Genomic DNA, 18,830 nt, shown 5'->3' with positions numbered 1-18,830 from the left:
TATACACACATAGGGCAAACATTCAGTGCCCATAAACACATCAAACAGAGACCGAGACAGACAGACGCAGAGGCAATTTAACCTTCTTCTGAGGGGATGTTCGATTCTGGCCACAGGGGGGAGCAGCTGCTTCATCCACTCTGACGGCACTTCCTCATTCCAGGTCGTAAATTAGTTAAACTTGCCTCCCCACTTTATAAGTGGTACCTTATTTCCTACTTGATAGATGCAACTATCTTTCGGGTTGCTAGGTCAGCAACGAGCAGGGGCTATTTTCTATTTTTAATTGACGGGTGCTCACCCCGCCACGGGCTGGCCTTGAACTCATGACCTCATGATGTATAAATATTTAAATAAATATAGTGCCCCTACTTTGCGGATTTTCACTTATTGCGGGTGGTCCTGGAACCTAACCCCTGCGATAAGTGAGGGAACACTGTACCCAGTTTTCTGAGTGTTGTTCTTTATTTACTGTCCAGATTTTAGAGTTTTTTAAATACTGGTAGCCAGATTTTGTTCATTTTCATGGTTTCCTCCATTGTGCTGAAATTGTCTAAAATTCTGTTGAAATTGTCCCCCAACAGGAATCAGCCAAGCTTTGAAGCTGTAAGGCTTTTCAATGCTAATCAAGGTGGCCAGTGACAACATTCACACTTGCCTCAGGCAGACAAGACTTCTTTCTCCCACCCTAGACATCATTCCACAGATATATAAACCCCACCTGCCTAGTTTCCTCTGAGGATGACTGCCATAGATGTGGGCAAAACGTCAGGAGGGAATGCTTCTGGAACATGGCCATACAGCCCAGAGGACTCACAGCAGTTGAGGCAGTTAGGAATTGTGGGAGTTGAAGTCAAAAACTCTTGCAGGACCCAAGTTTGTCCATACCTGCTTTAATGAGTGTGTTAAACAGTGGTTCCCAATCTGTGATTCCCCAGATGTTTTTGGCCTTCAACTCCCAGAAATCCTAACAGCAGGTAAACTGGCTGGGATTTCTTGTAGGTCAAAACATCTTGGGAACCCGGGTTAAGAACTACTGGTGTAAAAGATACTTGATAAAAGTCCCTATCTTAAAGGCACAGCACCTCTTCCTAGTTTCCACTCTGGCTATCCCAGAATGTATATAATATGACCATCAGTCTATGCGTATAAGATGTACACAAATTTCATATTTAAACTTGGTCCCATGTGCAAGAGAACTCAATATATACAGATATTCCAATATCCAATAAAATACAGAATGCGCCTGGTCCCAAGCCTTTTCGAGAAAGAATGCTTAAACCTGTATGGGTGGTCTTGTACCAAATCACCGTACTTGATCAAAGGGAAATTGTATAATAATTTGGCCATCAAATGGCATATACATGCAATAAACAAGCAAGTAAACCTGCCAATTTAATGTACCTATAAGATGACAAAGATGTATAATGTTTGGCCCTAAAGTGGCATATAAATGCAATAAACAACAAGCAAATAAAGTAGGCGATTCAATTTAATGTAAAAATGTTGTTTTGAAGCTATATGGTCCTAAACAGATACTAAGGGCCCTTCCACACAGCCACATAACCCAGAATATCAAGGCAGAAAATCCCACAATATCTGCTTTGAACTGGGTTATCTGAGTCCACACTGCTGTATAGTCCAGTTCAAAGCAATAAATTTGGGATTTTTTTCAGCTGTGTGGAAGGGGCCGAAATAATAGGGAATAAATTACAGCCTCTGGCACACTATATCTGGTGGATAAATTCAAAGCCAGTGAGTGATTGTTATGTCACAGTCCTGTCTGTTGGGAAAGGGAAGTGTCAGAGAGATAGATTATGAGGTGTCAGCATCTGATTGGATGCCAGCACTGATACCAGAACTTATAAGACTTGGTCTTATAAGGTTAGACCACCAGTGGGATGAAGACCAAGCCTGCATCAAAGCATCAGCTACATCATAGCAAGATTGGACCACCTGCAGCGTTCTCAGGTGGAAAGCAAGAGCTCAAGTAACTTGGAGACATTTGGGACAATGGCTGCTGTGCGTAAAACAAGGAGGAAGAGCCGACTTCTCCGAAAAAGGAAGCAGACAATACGTAAGAGAAGGATGCAGCTTCTCAGGAGAAGGAAGCTGGCAATGCGAAGGAGAAAAATGCAACTTGCCAGAAGAAGGAAGCTGGCAATACGTAAAAAAAAAATGCAGAAGAAACACCAGCAAAAGAGCCGAAAGTTAATGGTGAAACGAGGGATCCCAGGACGGAAGATGAAGAGCCCACCCAAAAAGGCTCCCAAGCAGGCTCCCAAGCAGGCTCTGAAGCAGGATCCCAAGAAGGTTATGAAGCGCACCGGCGACGAGTTTGTGTCTAAAGTGCTGCGCCAACTGCACCGGGATAAGATTCCCATATCAACCAAGGCCAAGGGCAAGATGATTTCCTTCATACGGAAGTTTGCCAACAACGTGGCTACCAAGGCCAGGTCTTGCAAGAAGGTCCAGCTTACTAATACCATTGGCACTAAGGACTTACAGAAAGTCCTGAAGCGAATGATTAACAATGAGCAAGGCGCGGAATTGGTTCAGACCAACCAAAAATCCTCACATCGCCACTAGAGCAAGAAGGCTGCTTAGGATCTCCTTTGTCTGGCGCAAGTGAAATCTACAGAGGAGACGAGAAGAACTGGCCAGCCTTTAAAAGAAACCCATAAAACTAAAGAAAAGCTTCCACATGATGAAACTAAAAAAACACCGAGGAACTATTCACTCTAAGGAGAACAACATTTCACACAAACATGGTGACCAACAATTCTCTATCTCTGAACTGCAAGGAATCCTCACATCATTGGAAAACTCTGGGAGATGAAACATCTAATGCTTATGAGTAAAATAAAATGGGATTCTACCCAGATTTTTGTTTTCGGTGTGCTTTCCTTTTAAAAGAATAACTTAATAAACAACTATCTAGAAGAAAAAAAGAAATAATATTTGGACTACCATTTCAAGAATCCTGTAGTCAGCATGTTGTGTTGGTTGCGGGATTTAGGAAGTTGTAATCCAAAACCTAACTTTCCTGAGCCCTGCCCCAACATATTTTAGTAAGCCAATTGGTTCCTTTAAGGTTTGAACAGGATCTGCAAGCCCTCCAACTATCCCAATCTAGCAGGGAGAGGTTCCATTTAATCCTCTGTCTGGTTTTCTCACCTTCCTTATCTTTTCCTCTTTGTTTCCAGCTTGCTTCAGTTGCTGGAACCTGAATCCAAAGTGCAAAAGTTATTTGTACTCAATTGATTAAGTAGAGTGAAGAAGAGAGGTGACGTTCAAATCCCAGAAATCTTTAAGCAGCCCACAAAAGAGAAAGGGGGAGGAGTAAAAAAAAATCTGAGGAATAATAATAATAATTTTATTTTTATATCCTGCTTCCATCTCCCCGAAGGGACTTGAAACGGCTTACATGGGGAACAAGCCCAAACCAAACAGAGATTAAAATTAAGCATAGATTAAAATATAACTCAATAAAATCAAACACATTACAGAAGACAATAACATAAAAACAGCATCATCAACAACCAATAGTCTGGAAAGCATTGTGAACCAAGGATAGGGCATCTTTTTCACTCTGAGGATCACATTCAGTTTCAGAAATGTTTTTGGCAAGATGCTACTATAAGATCAAAACCAAGCAGATTGTGTCTAAATGACATTTCACAGCCTTTCTGACCATGACTTCCCCTGTCATGCATTACTTCTCTGTCTCCAAGGAAATGAAATGATATTGCACTCATTTATTGCTTTGGCTGTCATACAGTGATGGAGATGTGGCTTTTGCTCGGAGCAAGACATTTCAACTTCTGTGTTCATGAGTCCAGGGTAAGACTATTTACATCTGTTTGACTTGCTTCCCTTTAACTTCTTCTCTTTTCTCTGACTCATTTATATTTACCGTATTTTAAATAAACTCTAGGGTGATTGGATCTTTAACCCAGCAGTGGTCCATGAACCATTAGCAACAATCTCTGGTGAAATTTCAGAAAAGGGAGTTTCGGCCAATGACAGATATCTCTCGTACATGGGCAAAATTGTGGTTTCTCTCCTCTTCCATGTTGTGTAACTTGGATAATATTGCTTTAATAATAATAATTTTATTCTTGTACCCCGCCTCCATCTCCCCTAAGGGACATGGGGCGGCTTACATGAGAAAACAAACCGTAACATAAATTAACATATAATCCATAAATTTAAAACACAGTATAACAAGCATAGTTATAAAATATCATAACATGACAATTATTAAAACCAAGACATCAATTGCTATGTAGAGAGGGTGACTAGTGCAAAAACTCTGAGTAAGGTCCAGAAGTAAAATAGGAAAGGCGAGGAAGAACAAGGAACCCGATTGTGCTAAAAACACTAAAACCTATAAATTGGAGTCAATGATAAAGTGCAGCACAAGTTTGTAAACAAGATACATTGCTGGTGGCCTCTTCACTCAAAAGCGCACCGGCTCATAGATTTGCTTTGGCTCATAGATTGGCCTTATCCATGCACCAAGACTCTTTGATGCCCAACTGCTAATTTTTAAAGATCCTTTAATTCTCATGCTATATAGGAGATGTAAAAGGATGGTATAGATTAGGTCTCTTACTGGAGACCAAGTGATTTCCTAAAACAGTGGCATCCTCTGGGATTTGATTCCAGAATTCCCTGTGGATTGCAAAACATGTGGGCGCTCAACTCCCTTTATATGCAATAGCCTAGTAAAATAGTTTTCCTTATATTAAATGGAAAAAATAAAGTTGGCCTTCTGAAAAAAAAAGTAATATTTTCAAGCCACCTTTCTTCCATTGTTCATTGAAAGGGAAGTGTCAGAGATACGGATTATGAGGTGTCAACATCTGATTGGATGCCAGCACTGATACCAGAACTTATAAGACTTGGTCCACCAGCCAGACCATCAGTGGGATGAAGACAAAGCCGATATCAAAGCACCCACTACATCATAGCAAAAATTAGACCACCCGCAGCGTTCTCAGGTGGAAAGCAAGACCTCAAGTAACTTGGAGAGAATTGGGACGATGGCTGCTGTGCGTCGATCAAGGAGGAAGAGCCGACTTCTCAGAAAAAGGAAGCAGACAATACGTAAGAGAAGGATGCAGCTTCTCAGAAGAAGGAAGCAGGCAATGCGTAGGAGAAAAATGAAACTTGCTAGAAGAAGGAAGCTGGCACTACGTAGGAGAAAAATGCACAAGAAACGCCAGCAAAAGAGCCGAAAGGCAATGGTAAAGCGAGGGACCCGAGGACGGAAGATGAGGAGCCAACCCAAAAAGTCTCCAAAGCAAAGTATGAGGCGCAACAGTGAGGAGTTTGTGTCTAAAGTGCTGCGCCAACTGCAACGGGAAAAGGTCCCCATATCGACCAAGACCAAGGGCAAGATGACTTCCTTCATACGGAAATTGTACAACAAACTGGCCTCCAAAGCCAGGTCTAGCAAGCATGGCCAGGTTACCATTGGCACCAAGGACTTACAGAAAGTCCTGAAGCATATGATGCACAATGAGCATGGCATGGAATTGGTTCAGACCATCCAAAAAGCCTCACATCGCCACTAGAGCAAGAAGGCTGCTTTGGATCTCCTTTATCTGGCGCAAGTGAAATCTACAGAGGAGACGGGAAGAACGAGCCAGCCTTGAAAAGAAACCCATAAAACTAAAGAAAAGCTTCCACCTGATGAGACTAAAGAACACTGAGGAACTCTTCACTTTAAGGAGAACAACATTTCACACAAACATGGCGACCAACAACTCTCCATCTTTGGACTATGAAGAGATCTGAACTGAGAAGAATCCTCACATCATTGGAAAACTCTGGGAGATGAAACATCTAATGCTTATGAATAAAATAAAATGGGATTCTACCCAGACCTTTATTTTGGATGCGTTTTCCTTTCTATTAAATAACTATTAAGTTATTTAAATATTATTTCTTTTTTTCTTCTAGATAGTTATTTATTAATAACTATCTAGAAGAAGAAAAGAAATAATATTTGGACTACCATTCCAAGAATCCTCCAGCCAGCATGTGGGACATTTTTTACATTGAGAATCACATTCAGTTTCAGAAATGTTTTTTGGCAGGATGCTACTCTAAGATCAAAACCAAGCATATTGGGTCTAAATGACATTTCATAGCCAATTCAGACCACGACTCCCCCTGTCGTGCATTACTTCCCCGTCTTAAAGGAAATAAAATGATGTTGCGCTCATTTATTATTTTGGCTGTCATACAGTGTTGGAGATATGGCCTTTGCACTGAGCAAGACATTTCTGATTGTATGTTCATCTGGCCAGGATAAGATTACAGTAGAGTCTCACTTATACAAGACTCGCTTATCCAAGTTTCTGGATTATCCAATGCATTTTTGTAGTCAATGTTTTCAATATCTCATGATATTTTGGTGCTAAATTTGTAAATACAGTAATTACAACATAACATTACTGCATATTGAACTACTTTTTCTGTCAAATTTGTTGTATAACATGATGTTTTGGTGCTTAATTTGTAAAATCATAACCTAATTTGATGTTTAATAGGCTTTTCCTTAATCCCTCCTTATTATCCAAGATATTCGCTTATCCAAGGTTCTGTCAGAGCGGTTTCCTAGGCACACACGCAGCAGAAGTCGCTGACGAGGAAGTTCTGGATAAATAACGACGCTGCAGTCTTCAGTTTTCTATCAAAAGTTTACTTACGAACGGAAATCTCACAAGACGATACACAGCTCTCACGCAGACACACATGGGAAGGGACAGAGAGAAAAGATAGGAAGTAGAGGGCTATTTATCTCATCCTCTGCTGTCTGATGCAATCCAAGTTTAACCCTTTATACACTGGTATAGTAAGCAGCACACAGTGTATGATGCAATCTCCAGCACACATTGCACAGCCATGACTCAATTACATTTAAACAACTCTATATACAATCATTCCCATTTCAACAGGTTCTGCCGGCCCGTTTAGCTTGGATAAGTGAGACTCTACTGTACTTACAGCAGTTTGACTTGCTTCCCTTTAGCTTCTTCTCCTTTCTCTGATTCAATTATATTTACCGTATTTTAAATTACTCTAGGTCAGCAATTCTCAAAGTGTGCTCCGCAGAGCCCTTGGGGTTTCTGCTATTATGATTATGATTATGACAAAGGCTGGGTGGTTGGGGTGCTTTGATTGTGTTTTGCTTGCATGGCAAAAGGGGATTGGGCTGGATGGCCCCTGTAGTCTTCCACCAAAATACTGTTAAATTCATGTTGGTTAAAATTGTTCTTCATTTTAAATATTGTATTGTTGTTGTTTTTTTCTTTCCTTTTAATTTCTTTGCATTAAAAACAAGATACAGCAGAGTCTCACTTATCCAACATAAAGGGGCTGGAGGAACATTGGATAAATGAAAATGTTGGATAATAAGGAGGGATTAAGGAAAAGTCTATTAAACGTCAAATTATGTTATGATTTTACAAATTAAGCACCAAAACATCATGTTTTACAACAAATGACAGAAAAAACAGTTCAATACACAGTAACCTTATGTAGTAATTACTGTATTTACGAATGTAGCACCAAAACATCACAATGTATTGAAAACATTTACTACAAAAAAATGACTAGTAAAAGGCAAATTGTGTTGGATAATACAGAATGTTGGATGAGCAAAGGTTGAATAAGTGAGATAATGTGCATAGGAATTTGTTTATTTTTTCCAAATAGTTCACACAAAGACTCTTCATCCATCTGCCACTGGCCCAGTCCATCTGTCAAATTTTAAAACACAATGCATCAAAAAGTTTGCCCATGCCTAATATATATAATGTAAAGTTTTCCCCCTGACATTAAATCTAGTCATGTCTGACTAGAGCAGCAGTTCTCAACCTAGGGGTCCCCAGATATTTTGACCTACAAAACATCTGCCAGTTTTCCAGCTATTAGGATTTCTGGGAGTTGAAAGCCAAAAACATCTGGGGACCCCAGGTTGAGAACCACTGGACTAGAGGATTGGTGCTCATCTCCATTTTTAAGTTGAAGAGCTGCTGTTATCCGTAGGTGCCTCCAAGGTCATGTGGCTGGCATGACTGCATGGAGCACTGATTATATATATAAATAATATATAATATATGTAATGTAATGTAATATAACATTTCTTAGGGTTCCACAAAAATATTTTGCTTCAAAAAGGGCTCCAAGGCTGAAAATGTTTGAGATCCCCTGCTCTAGGTGATTAGATCTTTTCTCTAACCCAGTGATGGTCCATGAATCATCAGCAACAGTCCCTGGTGAAATACCAGAAAAGGGACAGTTTCAGCCAGTGATATATATCCCTAGTACATGGAGCAAAATTGTGGTCCCCCCCCTCTTCCATGTCATGTAAATTGAATAAAAACTTGGCTCTTCCAACATCCTTTTGGAGACTGAATTCCCCATCCCCGTGATAGACCTTGTACCTATACCCATTTCCTCATCTGTTGCACTTTATCTTTCCCTATTAGTTTGTTATAGTCACAGCCCCACCCCAAATTGCTCTCCCATTGATGGTAGCAATTACTCAACTACCTCGTGTTACAATATTCACTCGTTGCACTTTGCCCAGTTCGTTTTACTCTCTCTACTTGGGTGTCAAATCCATGTTTCTACTATGATTATCATTTTATGCTTTTACTATGTTCAGAGTGTTAAATTTAATGCCTGTGTTCGTATTTCTTGACGTTATTTTATTTTGGTTTGCTGTTTTATCCGGGCTTGGCCCCATGTAAGCTGCCCCAAGTCCCTTCGGGAAGATGGAGGAGGGGTATAAAAATAAAGTTGTTGTTGTTATTATTATTATTATTATTATTATTATTATTATTATTATTATTATTATTGGTTTGGCTTATAGATTGGCCCTATTCAAGCACCAAGACCCTTTAATGCCCACTTCTTAATTTTTAAAGATCCTTTAATTCTCATGCTATAAGAGATGTAATAGGATGCTATGGATTGGGATCAAGTGGTTTTCTAAAACAGTGGTATCCCCTAAGGTTTGGTTCCAGAATTTCCTGTAGATTGAAAAATCTGTGGATGCTCAACTCTCATCATATACAATGGCATGGTAAAATAGTGTCCCTTATATAAAATTGCAAAATTAAGTTTTCCTTTTGAATATTTTGGGGAAATATTTTCGAGCCACCTTATTTCCATGGCTCACTTTTTGAAATCCTCTTATAATATGAAAGGGCCACCCCCTCATTACTAGCATCACTAGAAGTGCTAAGCTTTAGCACAGCTGGTTAATCACCAGCTGCAATAAATCTTACCAGTCGAAAGGTTGGCATTTTAAAGCCTGGGTCAGGGTGAGTGCCTGACCTTCAGCTCAGCTCACTGCCCCCCTAAGCAGTTTGAAAACAGCCGTGAATTGATAAATTAGGTACCGCTTAAGCGGGGAGGTATTTTATGGCATCATAAAAAGGAAACACCAGAATTGCTGGCAATCAAAGAAAGGAGGAAGTCTGTGATCATGGGCTCTTCGACATGGAAGATGGAGCGAAAGCATTCCCCTGTGACTGGAATCGAGCAAACCTCCAAGACGCTGAAGAAGGGAAATGCTTATAAATATCTCTATCTGTTGTCTGATTTGTCTGTATAATGGCATTGAATGTTTGCTGTACATGACAGAATCCCAGAGGTACTGCAAACAGGTAGTTCCAAACCCGCACTTCCAGATCATTCAAGTCCTTGTGATTATCCCTTCGGATCTCTATAAGATATTGTATTTGAGCAACTACTTTCCCTCAAAACACTTTCAATGCTAGCATTACCAGCCTGCTACCTCTAGAACAGAACCCCCCCCCCCCCCCCCAATGAAGAATGGTTTGCTCTCTGTATTGCTGTTTAAATTTTTGTGGCTAGGTCTTCCAAGAATTATTATCATCAAAATACATCCCCAATACTTGTTCTATCCTATTTTCACCTACATTCCAATGAAATCTAGGCGAATGTTTGCCAGAAACCTCAGATTTAACATAGTTTCTTCTATGTTGTTCTGTTTGAAAGAAGTCATAACCTTTCTTGATATTTCTCTTTGGCTCAATTTTATTCATAAATAAGAATACGTATGCTTTATTTACAAAAGCTGCTAGAAGTATTAATGCTTGTTATTTAAGATTGCTACAACCTGTGCAGGGGATTCATTGATTTGTTTTTGATGGATGTGTGGACATGCATTCTTTTACTCAATTTTATGATTTTACAAGATTTTTAAAGTCAACTGTGCACAGCTGTCTAAACACAAGCAGCAACTGAAAGGTTGGCAGTTTGTGCCTGGGTTGGGGTGAGCATCCAACCCTCAGCCCAGCTCACTGTCTAATTAAGCAGTTCGAAAACAGTTATAGTTGTGAGTAGAGAAATTAGGCTTAAGCGGGGAGGTATTTTACGGCACCATAAAAAATAAATTCCAGAAATGCCAGCAATCAAAGAACAGGAGGAAAGGGCTTGTCATCATAGAGGATAGAGAAACAACACTCCCTTGTGATTGGAATCAAGCACAACCTCCAGGATGCCGAAATTGGAAAAATGCCACAAATACCTCTATCTGTTATGTGTCCTGTATGTCCAACGTCATTGAATGTTTGTTATGTATATGTTCTGTGATTCGCCCTGAGTCCCCTTTGGGGTGAGAAGGGCAGAATATAAATGCTGTAAATAAATAAATACCAGCAGCTGTTTGAGAGTCCAAGAGGATGATGTGGATGGGACTCATGACCCAAAGACAAATCATACTACAGATCAAGGGGGTGCATTTGTGATTCTGATCATGCCTTATAATCTTGTTTTGGATTTGCTATATGACACCTTCCAACTTTCCTTGGCATTGGTGGTATTCATATGTAAAGCTTACTGACAAACATCTGGATGGCCCAGAAATCTTACTGCTGATGTAGAAATACTGTAATGTAAATGATATCCAGGTTTGATGCTTTGAAAGGATAAATATGGAATGCATATTTATTCTCCCTACATAGCAGAAAGGACAAAGATGCTTATTACAAGTGGTGAAGACCGATTCAGTCCTTGCAAAATCATCTACCAGGAGGCAAGGTTTTTTGATGGCCGGGCATAGGTCACAATCACATTCACTGCCACAATGGTGTCATAGCAACAATAAAGCAAGGCCACCCAATCAGCACCTTTCCTGTGGCTCCACCATTTGCATGTGCTTATCTATAAGTAACTGTCCCCAGCATCAACCCGGTGACATTTGAGGCAGGGGTTTCTGGAGAAAGGAAGAGCCATGGCTGCTAAACAGCGAGGCAAAAAGAAAACTCGGGATGTGAAGAAGAAAAAGCCCCAGAAGAAGTCCCAGAAGAAGTCCCAGAAGAAGCTCCAAAGGGTCAAGCAGAAGCAGAAGAAGTCACTGCCTCAGAAAATGAAGAAGCAACAAGCCAAGCGGGCCAAGGCAGGGACCAGTGGGGAAGAGCATCAGGTTTGCTCCCCCCGTCTCTTTGCCGCCAGGATCCTGCGGCAGATGCCCAAGGTGCGGATGGAGAGCAAGGCCCGGATGCTGGTGAGGACCATGCTGACGGACATGTACAAGCACGTGGCCACCCAAGTGGAGGCTACCCTGAATCAGAAGAACGAGCCCTCAGACATCAGCGCCACCGACGTCCAGGCCGCCCTGAAAGAGGCCATGAACAAGGAGATGGCCAAACATGTGGATGAACAGCCCCCCGCGGCCCCCAGCGAATGTGCCTAGAGAAATGGGCATCCCTCCTGTGGCAGGGACGGGCAGCGGGAGAGAACCAAACATAGACCCTGTGGAAGAACCCCAAAATACACAAGAGACTTTAGCATATTTTGCTGCCTTCCTGAGACTATTACATCATGTAACCGGGAATGTCCAGAGACATCACCATCATTATCTCCAACAACTCTCATTCAAAAGACCAATGGGAGATGGAGAGGAAATGATCCTATGGACCTTATCTTCTGCGACATTTGCAATCAATGTAAAAAAAAAAAAAAAAGAACCAGGAGAAGAATTGTTTATGATGTGATGTTTGCAAGAGAAAAGACACTTTCCCAATAAATCAGGTTGTTGGCAGCTTTATCCACTCAACCCCTTTGTTGCTTGTGTGTGTTTCCTTACTGGGTTTTTTGTTGACTTAATCACCCTGGTGGTGGCACAGTGTGTTAAAGCGCTGAGCTGCTGAACTTGCAGACCGAAAGGTCCCAGGTTCAAATCCCGGAAGGGGAATGAGCGCCTGCTGTTAGCCCCAGCTCCTGCCAACCTAGCAGTTCGAAAACATGCCAATGTGAGTAGATCAATAGGTACCTAGCAGTTCGAAAACATGCCAATGTGAGTAGATCAATTGGTACCACTCTGGTGGGAAGGTAACGGCGCTCCATGCAGTCATGCCGGCCACATGACCTTGGAGGTGTCTATGGACAACGCCGGCTGTTTGGCTTAGAAGTGGAGATGAGCACCAGCCCCCAGAGTCGGTCACGACTGGACTTAACGTCAGGGGAAACCTTTACCTTTACCTTTACTAATCCTCATTGTACAATCCTTTTGAACAGTGTTTCTCAACCTGTGGGTCCCCATATGTTTTGGCTTTCAACTCCTAGAAATCCTAACAGCTGGTAAACTGGCTGGGATTTCTGGGAGTTGTAGGCCAAAACACCTGGGGACCCACAGGTTGAGAACCACTGCTTTTGATCCACAAGTTGTAGTTCGTCTTGGCAAACTATTTTTCACTGAAATGCATAATCCTGCATCTTGAGAATTTTGAAGTAGCCCAATATGATATAATTTGTATAATTATAGTTATAATAACGTTTTCCCCAGTCTTGAACTCAAGGCTAGCCTACAGGACCTTGCAAAAGCAGATACAGCTAAAAATGTATATCATACAAGTTAAAATATAATAAAAAATGAAAGGCAGTTAAAAGCATAACACAAATATGAACACAGAACATGAAAACCCCTTCCCCTTGAGCAGTAACCCCGCAAAATTTTCTAAGTTGGCTAAAACCAAAAGTTTTTTTCCCCGCATATGAAGGGGTGGGGGTGGGGGGCAGTTTAACTTCTCTGGGAATTGAGTTCAAAAGTTTGGTTGCATCCAGCAAGGAGGTTCTCACTGGGGGTCAAACCAGATGTACCTATGGGGTGGTCAGGACAAAAGAAAAAGATCCTCTCCAGAACATCTCAAGACACCTGCAGACTTGGATGTGGAAACACAATCTTTCAGGGCCCTTCCACACAGCTATATAACCCAGAATATCTAGGCAGATACTCCACAATATCTGCTATGAATTGGATTATCTGAATTCACACTGCCATATAATCCAGTTCAATTTGGATTTTATACAGCTGTGTGGAAAGGGCCTCAGACAACTTTGATGTAAATTATAGGGCTTTCTTGAGCTGCAGCTTCACTAGAATTAGTGCAGTTTGACTCCACTTGGTTGGTTGCATACTGCAAGTTGCTTCTGGTATGAGAGAATCAGCTGTCTACAAGGACGTTGCCCAGGGGACGCCCGGACGTGTTACAACCCTGTGGGGAGGCTTCCCTCATGTCCTGGTATTGCACCACCTTTTGTGACTCAGCTGGAACCTCAGATTGACTCTGATGGGGATGATGGGATTCAGGTTCAAAATCAGGTTCAGAATGTCCCTGTTGCAGAAGATGAGGAACAGAGAGTTTTCCCACAGCAGGGAATGATGTTGATGATACTGAAACTAGTCAGGTGCAATTTGACTCAGAAAAGGAGGACAGTTCTCAATCTGATAGCAAGCAGGCTGACGCTAACGAGCTGACTGACCTTGATGAAATGGAATCTTTAGATCGAGCTGACCATTTGGAATTCAGGGTTCGAAGGAGTGTGAGAATAGCAAATAAGAAGGAGGTCAGAGACCGAAGAAATGCTTTCAGGCTTGGCAAAGGGTATTAAAGCAGTGTGTTTGGAGATAAACTTTTGTCAAAGCAACTTTCGTTTAACCAAGAAGCAAGCTCTCGTTTCCTGGATTATCTTGCAGCCTTTGTGTCCATGTTATTGGGACTTTGTTTTATTCCTTGTGATTTCTTGGATTATAATTTAAGGCTTTGTTTTGTAATGATCCAGGGCAATAGGGCAATAGACACGATCGCTCCTGAGCGTCCCCTCTCGCTGCGTGGAGTTGCCCCAGCTCCCTGGTTTACTGGGGAGCTGGCGGAGATGAAACGTGCAAGAAGGAGACTAGAGTGCCGCTGGCGGACAACTCGTGACGTATCTGACCGAGCACGGTCTAGAGCCGCTATTAGGGCCTATTCCGCGGCATTGCGGGCAGCCAGGAAAGTTTTCTCGACTGCCCGCATCGCGTCTGCAACAAATAGATCTTCAGAGTTGTTTCGAGTTGTTGGGGAGCTCCTCCACCCTCCTCAGGTTGGGGGAGCACCCGACATCTCGTCAACTCGGTGTAGCGAGTTCGCTCACCATTTTGCAGACAAAGTCGCTCAGATTCGTTCCGACTTAGACGCCAGCCTTGATGCATTGCCAGGTGAGGTAACTGAGGCATCTGTCTGTTTGATCTTGTGGGATTCGTTTCGGCTTGTGCAGCCTGATGATGTGGACAAGATTCTTGGAGCGGTGAGGGCGACCACCTGTGCCCTTGACCCTTGCCCATCTTGGCTCTTAAAACAAGCCAGTGGAGGGCTAGTTGATTGGTTTGTGAGAATAATCAATGCCTCTTTGGAGCAGGGCATATTTCCATCTGGCCTAAAACAAGCTGTGGTGAGGCCTGTTTTGAAGAAAGCCTCCTTGGATCCGGCTAACCTCAGTAACTACAGACCAATCTCTAACCTTCCATTCTTGGGCAAGGTCTTGGAGCGGGTGGTTGCTTCCCAGCTCCAGGGATTCTTGGAAGATACGGATTTTCTGGACCAATCGCAGTCTGGTTTCAGACCTGGCTACAGTACCGAGACGGCTTTGGTCGCCTTGGTGGATGACCTTCGCAGAGAGCTGGACAGGGGGAGTGTGACCCTGCTGGTTCTCTTGGACATCTCAGCGGCTTTCGATACCATCGACCATGGTATCCTTCTGGGACGTCTCTCCGGGATGGGCCTTGGGGGTACTGTTCTGCAGTGGCTCCAGTCCTTCCTACAGGGCCGTTCCCAGTTGGTGAAGCTGGGGGACACCTGCTCGGACCCCTGGCCATTGACCTGTGGGGTCCCGCAAGGTTCCATTTTGTCCCCCATGCTTTTTAATATCTACATGAAACCGCTGGGTGAGGTCATCCGGAGTTTTGGAGTGCGGTGCCATCTCTACGCGGATGACACCCAACTCTACTACTCCTTTCCACCTAATTCCAAGGAAGCCCCTCGGATACTGGACCAGTGTCTGGCCGCTGTATTGGCCTGGATGAGGGCGAACAAGCTGAAGCTCAATCCTGACAAGACAGAGGTCCTCCAGGTCAGTCGTACGTCTGATCGGGGTATTGGGTGGCAACCTGTGCTTGACGGGGTTGCACTCCCCCTGAAGGCGCAGGTCCGCAGCTTGGGGGTCCTCCTGGACTCTGCGCTGACACTTGAGGCCCAGGTGTCGGCCGTGGCTGGGAGGGCCTTTACACAACTAAAACTTGTGCGCCAGCTGCGACCATACCTTGAGAAGTCAGATCTGACCATGGTGGTCCATGCCTTAGTTACCTCTAGACTGGATTACTGCAATGCGCTCTACGTGGGGCTGCCTTTGAAGACGGCTCGGAAACTACAACTAGTACAACGATCGGCAGCCAGGTTTCTAACTGGGGCAGATTACAGGACACGCTCAACGCCGCTGTTTAAAGAGCTCCACTGGCTGCCATTTATTTTCCGAGCCCAATTCAAGGTGCAGGTTATCACCTACAAAGCCCTTAACGGTTTGGGACCCACCTACCTTCGAGACTGCATTTCCCCCTATGAACCCGCACGACCTCTTCGCTCGTCAGGGGAGGCCCTCCTCTCGCTTCCACCAACTTCGCAGTTTCGGTTGGTGGGGACGAGGGAGAGGGCCTTCTCCGCCGTGGCCCCCCGGCTGTGGAACTCGCTCCCCAGGGAGATTAGGCAGGCCCCTACCCTACTCTCTTTCAGGAAGAGCCTGAAAACTTGGTTATTCCAGAAGGCCTTCGTTGACTGATCCTTGTGGGATCATGTTATTTACCTATTAAGCAGTAGACCCTCTGGATTGTTTTTAGGATTCATTCAGCACTTTAAGTATTACACCTGCTGTATAATTATCCCTCCCTGATAACTTGATATTGCTTTGCACCTTGGCCTGGATCTTTTGACCCAAATTGGGATTTTAATATTATTGTGTATATTGACTTTTATGACTGTTTTTAATCATGTTGAAGTTTTACTGCTCGGTTTAATGTTTTATCTGATTGGTGCTGTCGTGTCTGGGCATGGCCCCATGTAAGCCGCCCCGAGTCCCTCCGGGGAGATGGGGCGGGATATAAGAATAAAATTATTATTATTATATTATTATCTTTGGAACTTCACTTTTGCTTTTAAAGAACTTTTTATCTTCTATTTTCTAATAAACTACAAAAGACTTCAGCCTGTGTACAGTCTGGTGTATTTAGCAAGGTGAAGCTAACCTGAGGTGCGACACCACCTGACATCTGTTGGGAAGTAGCAGCCAGCAGTGAAAGGACTAAGGCAGTGATATCTCCGGCCCATCCTCTGTTTGGATATCAGCCAGCATGCCAATGCCTTAAATCAAGAAATAGCTTCCTAAGAGCTACAGAGACACTCACAGGAATACTTCAGCAAGTGAGAGTCCAAAAGTGGCAGGTTAAAACCCGGAACCTCAATCCATGGCTGATACTGGATGAGAAACTCCTTCCTGGGCAAACAGAAGACTGGGTGATTTGGAAAGCGCTGAACAGATTGCACTCTAGGACAACAAGATGCAGAGCTAATCTTAAGAAGTGGAATCCACGATGTGCAAGTGTAGAGAGGAGCAGACCACAGACCACTTGCTACGGTGTGGCCTGAGCCCTGCCACATGCACAGTGGAGGACCTTCTCGCAGCGGCACTGGAGGCACTCCAAGTGGCCAGCTTCTGGTCAAGGGAAATCTGGTATAATGTCAAGTTTTTGACCTTGCTTGTGTGTTTTTTATAACTATACCCTCAGTTCACTTCTGACACAATAAATAAATACGCCACTTGAACTGTCCTGGCTCAATGATATGGAATCATGAGACAAGGTCTGTAGCCTTCTCTGCCCAAGAGTGCACCAAACTACATCTCCCAGGATGCCACAGCATTCAACCATGGCAGTTAAAAATGTCAAACTGCATTAATTCTACAGTGCAGTCTCTTAGAATGATACAAGAGAGCCCATGCATCAGATGATGATGATGATGATGATGATGATGATGATGATGATGATGATGATGATGATGATTAGGAGCCCCCGTGGCCTAGTGGATTAAAGCCTTGTGACTTGAAGGTTGGGTTGCTGACCTGAAGGCTGCCAGGTTTGAATCCCACCCGGAGAGAGCACGGATGAGCTCCCTCTATTAGCTCCAGCTCCATGCGGGGACATGAGAGAAGCCTCCACAAGGATGGTAAAAACATGCGGGCGTCCCCTGGGCAACGTCCTTGCAGACGGCCAATTCTCTCACTCCAGAAGCAACTCAGGTTGCTCCTGACACCAAAAAACAAAAAAACAGATTATTAAAAATATTGTATACAAATTACCTTCAGGGTACACATAGCAATTTTAACCAAAGAATTTAAGCTTACATTTTCTTTGTACAAGTGATTTTAATTTGTTTAAATCTTATGTCTGCCTTTTAATATAGGTATTTTAATAATTTTGTTTTTATGTATGTATTTTAACTGTTACAAACTGGGTAGATGCAGGGAACGCTGTGGATGGAGCGTATATGGATTTCAATAAGGCCTTTGACAAGATCCCCCATGACCTTCTGGCAAACAAGCTGGCAAAATGTGGGCTAGACAAAACTACATTTAGGTGGATCTGTAATTGGTGAAATGAACGGACCCAAAGGGTGCTCACCAATACGTCTTCTTCATCCTGGAAAGAAGTGACGAGTGGAGTGTCACAAGCAGGGTTCCCTCCTGGGCCCAGTTCTGTTCAACATCTTTATTAATGACTTAGATGAAGGGCTAGAAGACATGATCATCAAGTTTGCAGACAACATCAAATTGGAAGAGACAGCCAATACTCCAGAAGACAGGAACAGAATTCAAAGTTATCTTAACAGACTAGAGAGATGGGCTGAAACTATCAAAATGAAGTTCAACAGGGACAAATGCAAGATACTCCACTTAGGCAGAAAAAATAAAATGCAAAGATACAGAATGGGGGACGCCTGGCTCGACAGCAGTACGTGTGAAAAAGATCTTGGAGTCCTCGTGGACAGGAAGGTGAACATGAGCCAACAATGCGATGCGGCTGCTATAAAAGCCAATGGGATTTTGGCCTGCATAAACAGGAGTCTAGTGTCTAGATCCAGGGAAGTCATGCTACCCCTCTTTTCTGCCTTGGTCAGACCACACCTGGAATCACACTGTGTCCAATTCTGGGCACTGCAATTGAAGGGAGATGTTGACAAGCTGGAATGTGTCCAGAGGAGGGCAACTAAAATGATCAAGAGTCTGGAGAACATGCCCTGTGAGGAGCGGCTTAAAGAGCTGGGCATGCTTAGCCTGCAAAAGAGAAGGCTGAGAGGAGACATGATAGCCATGTATAAATATGAGAGCCATAGGGAGGAGGGAGCAAGCTTGTTTTCTGCTGCCCTGGAGGCAAGGACGTGGTACAACGGCTTAAAACTACAGGAAAGGATATT

At 43.2% G+C, this 18,830-nt stretch overlaps 1 protein-coding gene across 2 annotated transcripts; it reads left to right on the top strand.

Annotated features, from left to right (window-relative positions):
* The first annotated feature begins 1,874 nt into the window (after nucleotides 1–1,874).
* LOC103277987 (uncharacterized) lies at nucleotides 1,875–5,899 on the top strand. Of its 2 annotated transcripts, none has more exons than XM_008105480.3 (2): nucleotides 1,875–3,843; nucleotides 4,837–5,899. In XM_008105480.3, exon 1 carries the CDS (start codon nucleotides 2,014–2,016, stop codon nucleotides 2,587–2,589), a length of 576 nt encoding a protein of 191 aa, XP_008103687.2. In that variant the 5' UTR covers nucleotides 1,875–2,013; the 3' UTR covers nucleotides 2,590–3,843; nucleotides 4,837–5,899. The 2 variants fall into 2 exon arrangements, with proteins under 2 accessions (XP_008103687.2, XP_008103688.2); XM_008105481.3 differs by having other exon boundaries at nucleotides 4,832–5,899.
* Nucleotides 5,900–18,830: the final 12,931 nt, after the last annotated feature.

This window comes from Anolis carolinensis, chromosome 2, assembly GCF_035594765.1.
Source record: "Anolis carolinensis isolate JA03-04 chromosome 2, rAnoCar3.1.pri, whole genome shotgun sequence".
In the NCBI taxonomy this organism is placed as follows: domain Eukaryota; kingdom Metazoa; phylum Chordata; class Lepidosauria; order Squamata; family Dactyloidae; genus Anolis; species Anolis carolinensis.
This window is presented reverse-complemented; position numbering and strand designations above follow the sequence as displayed.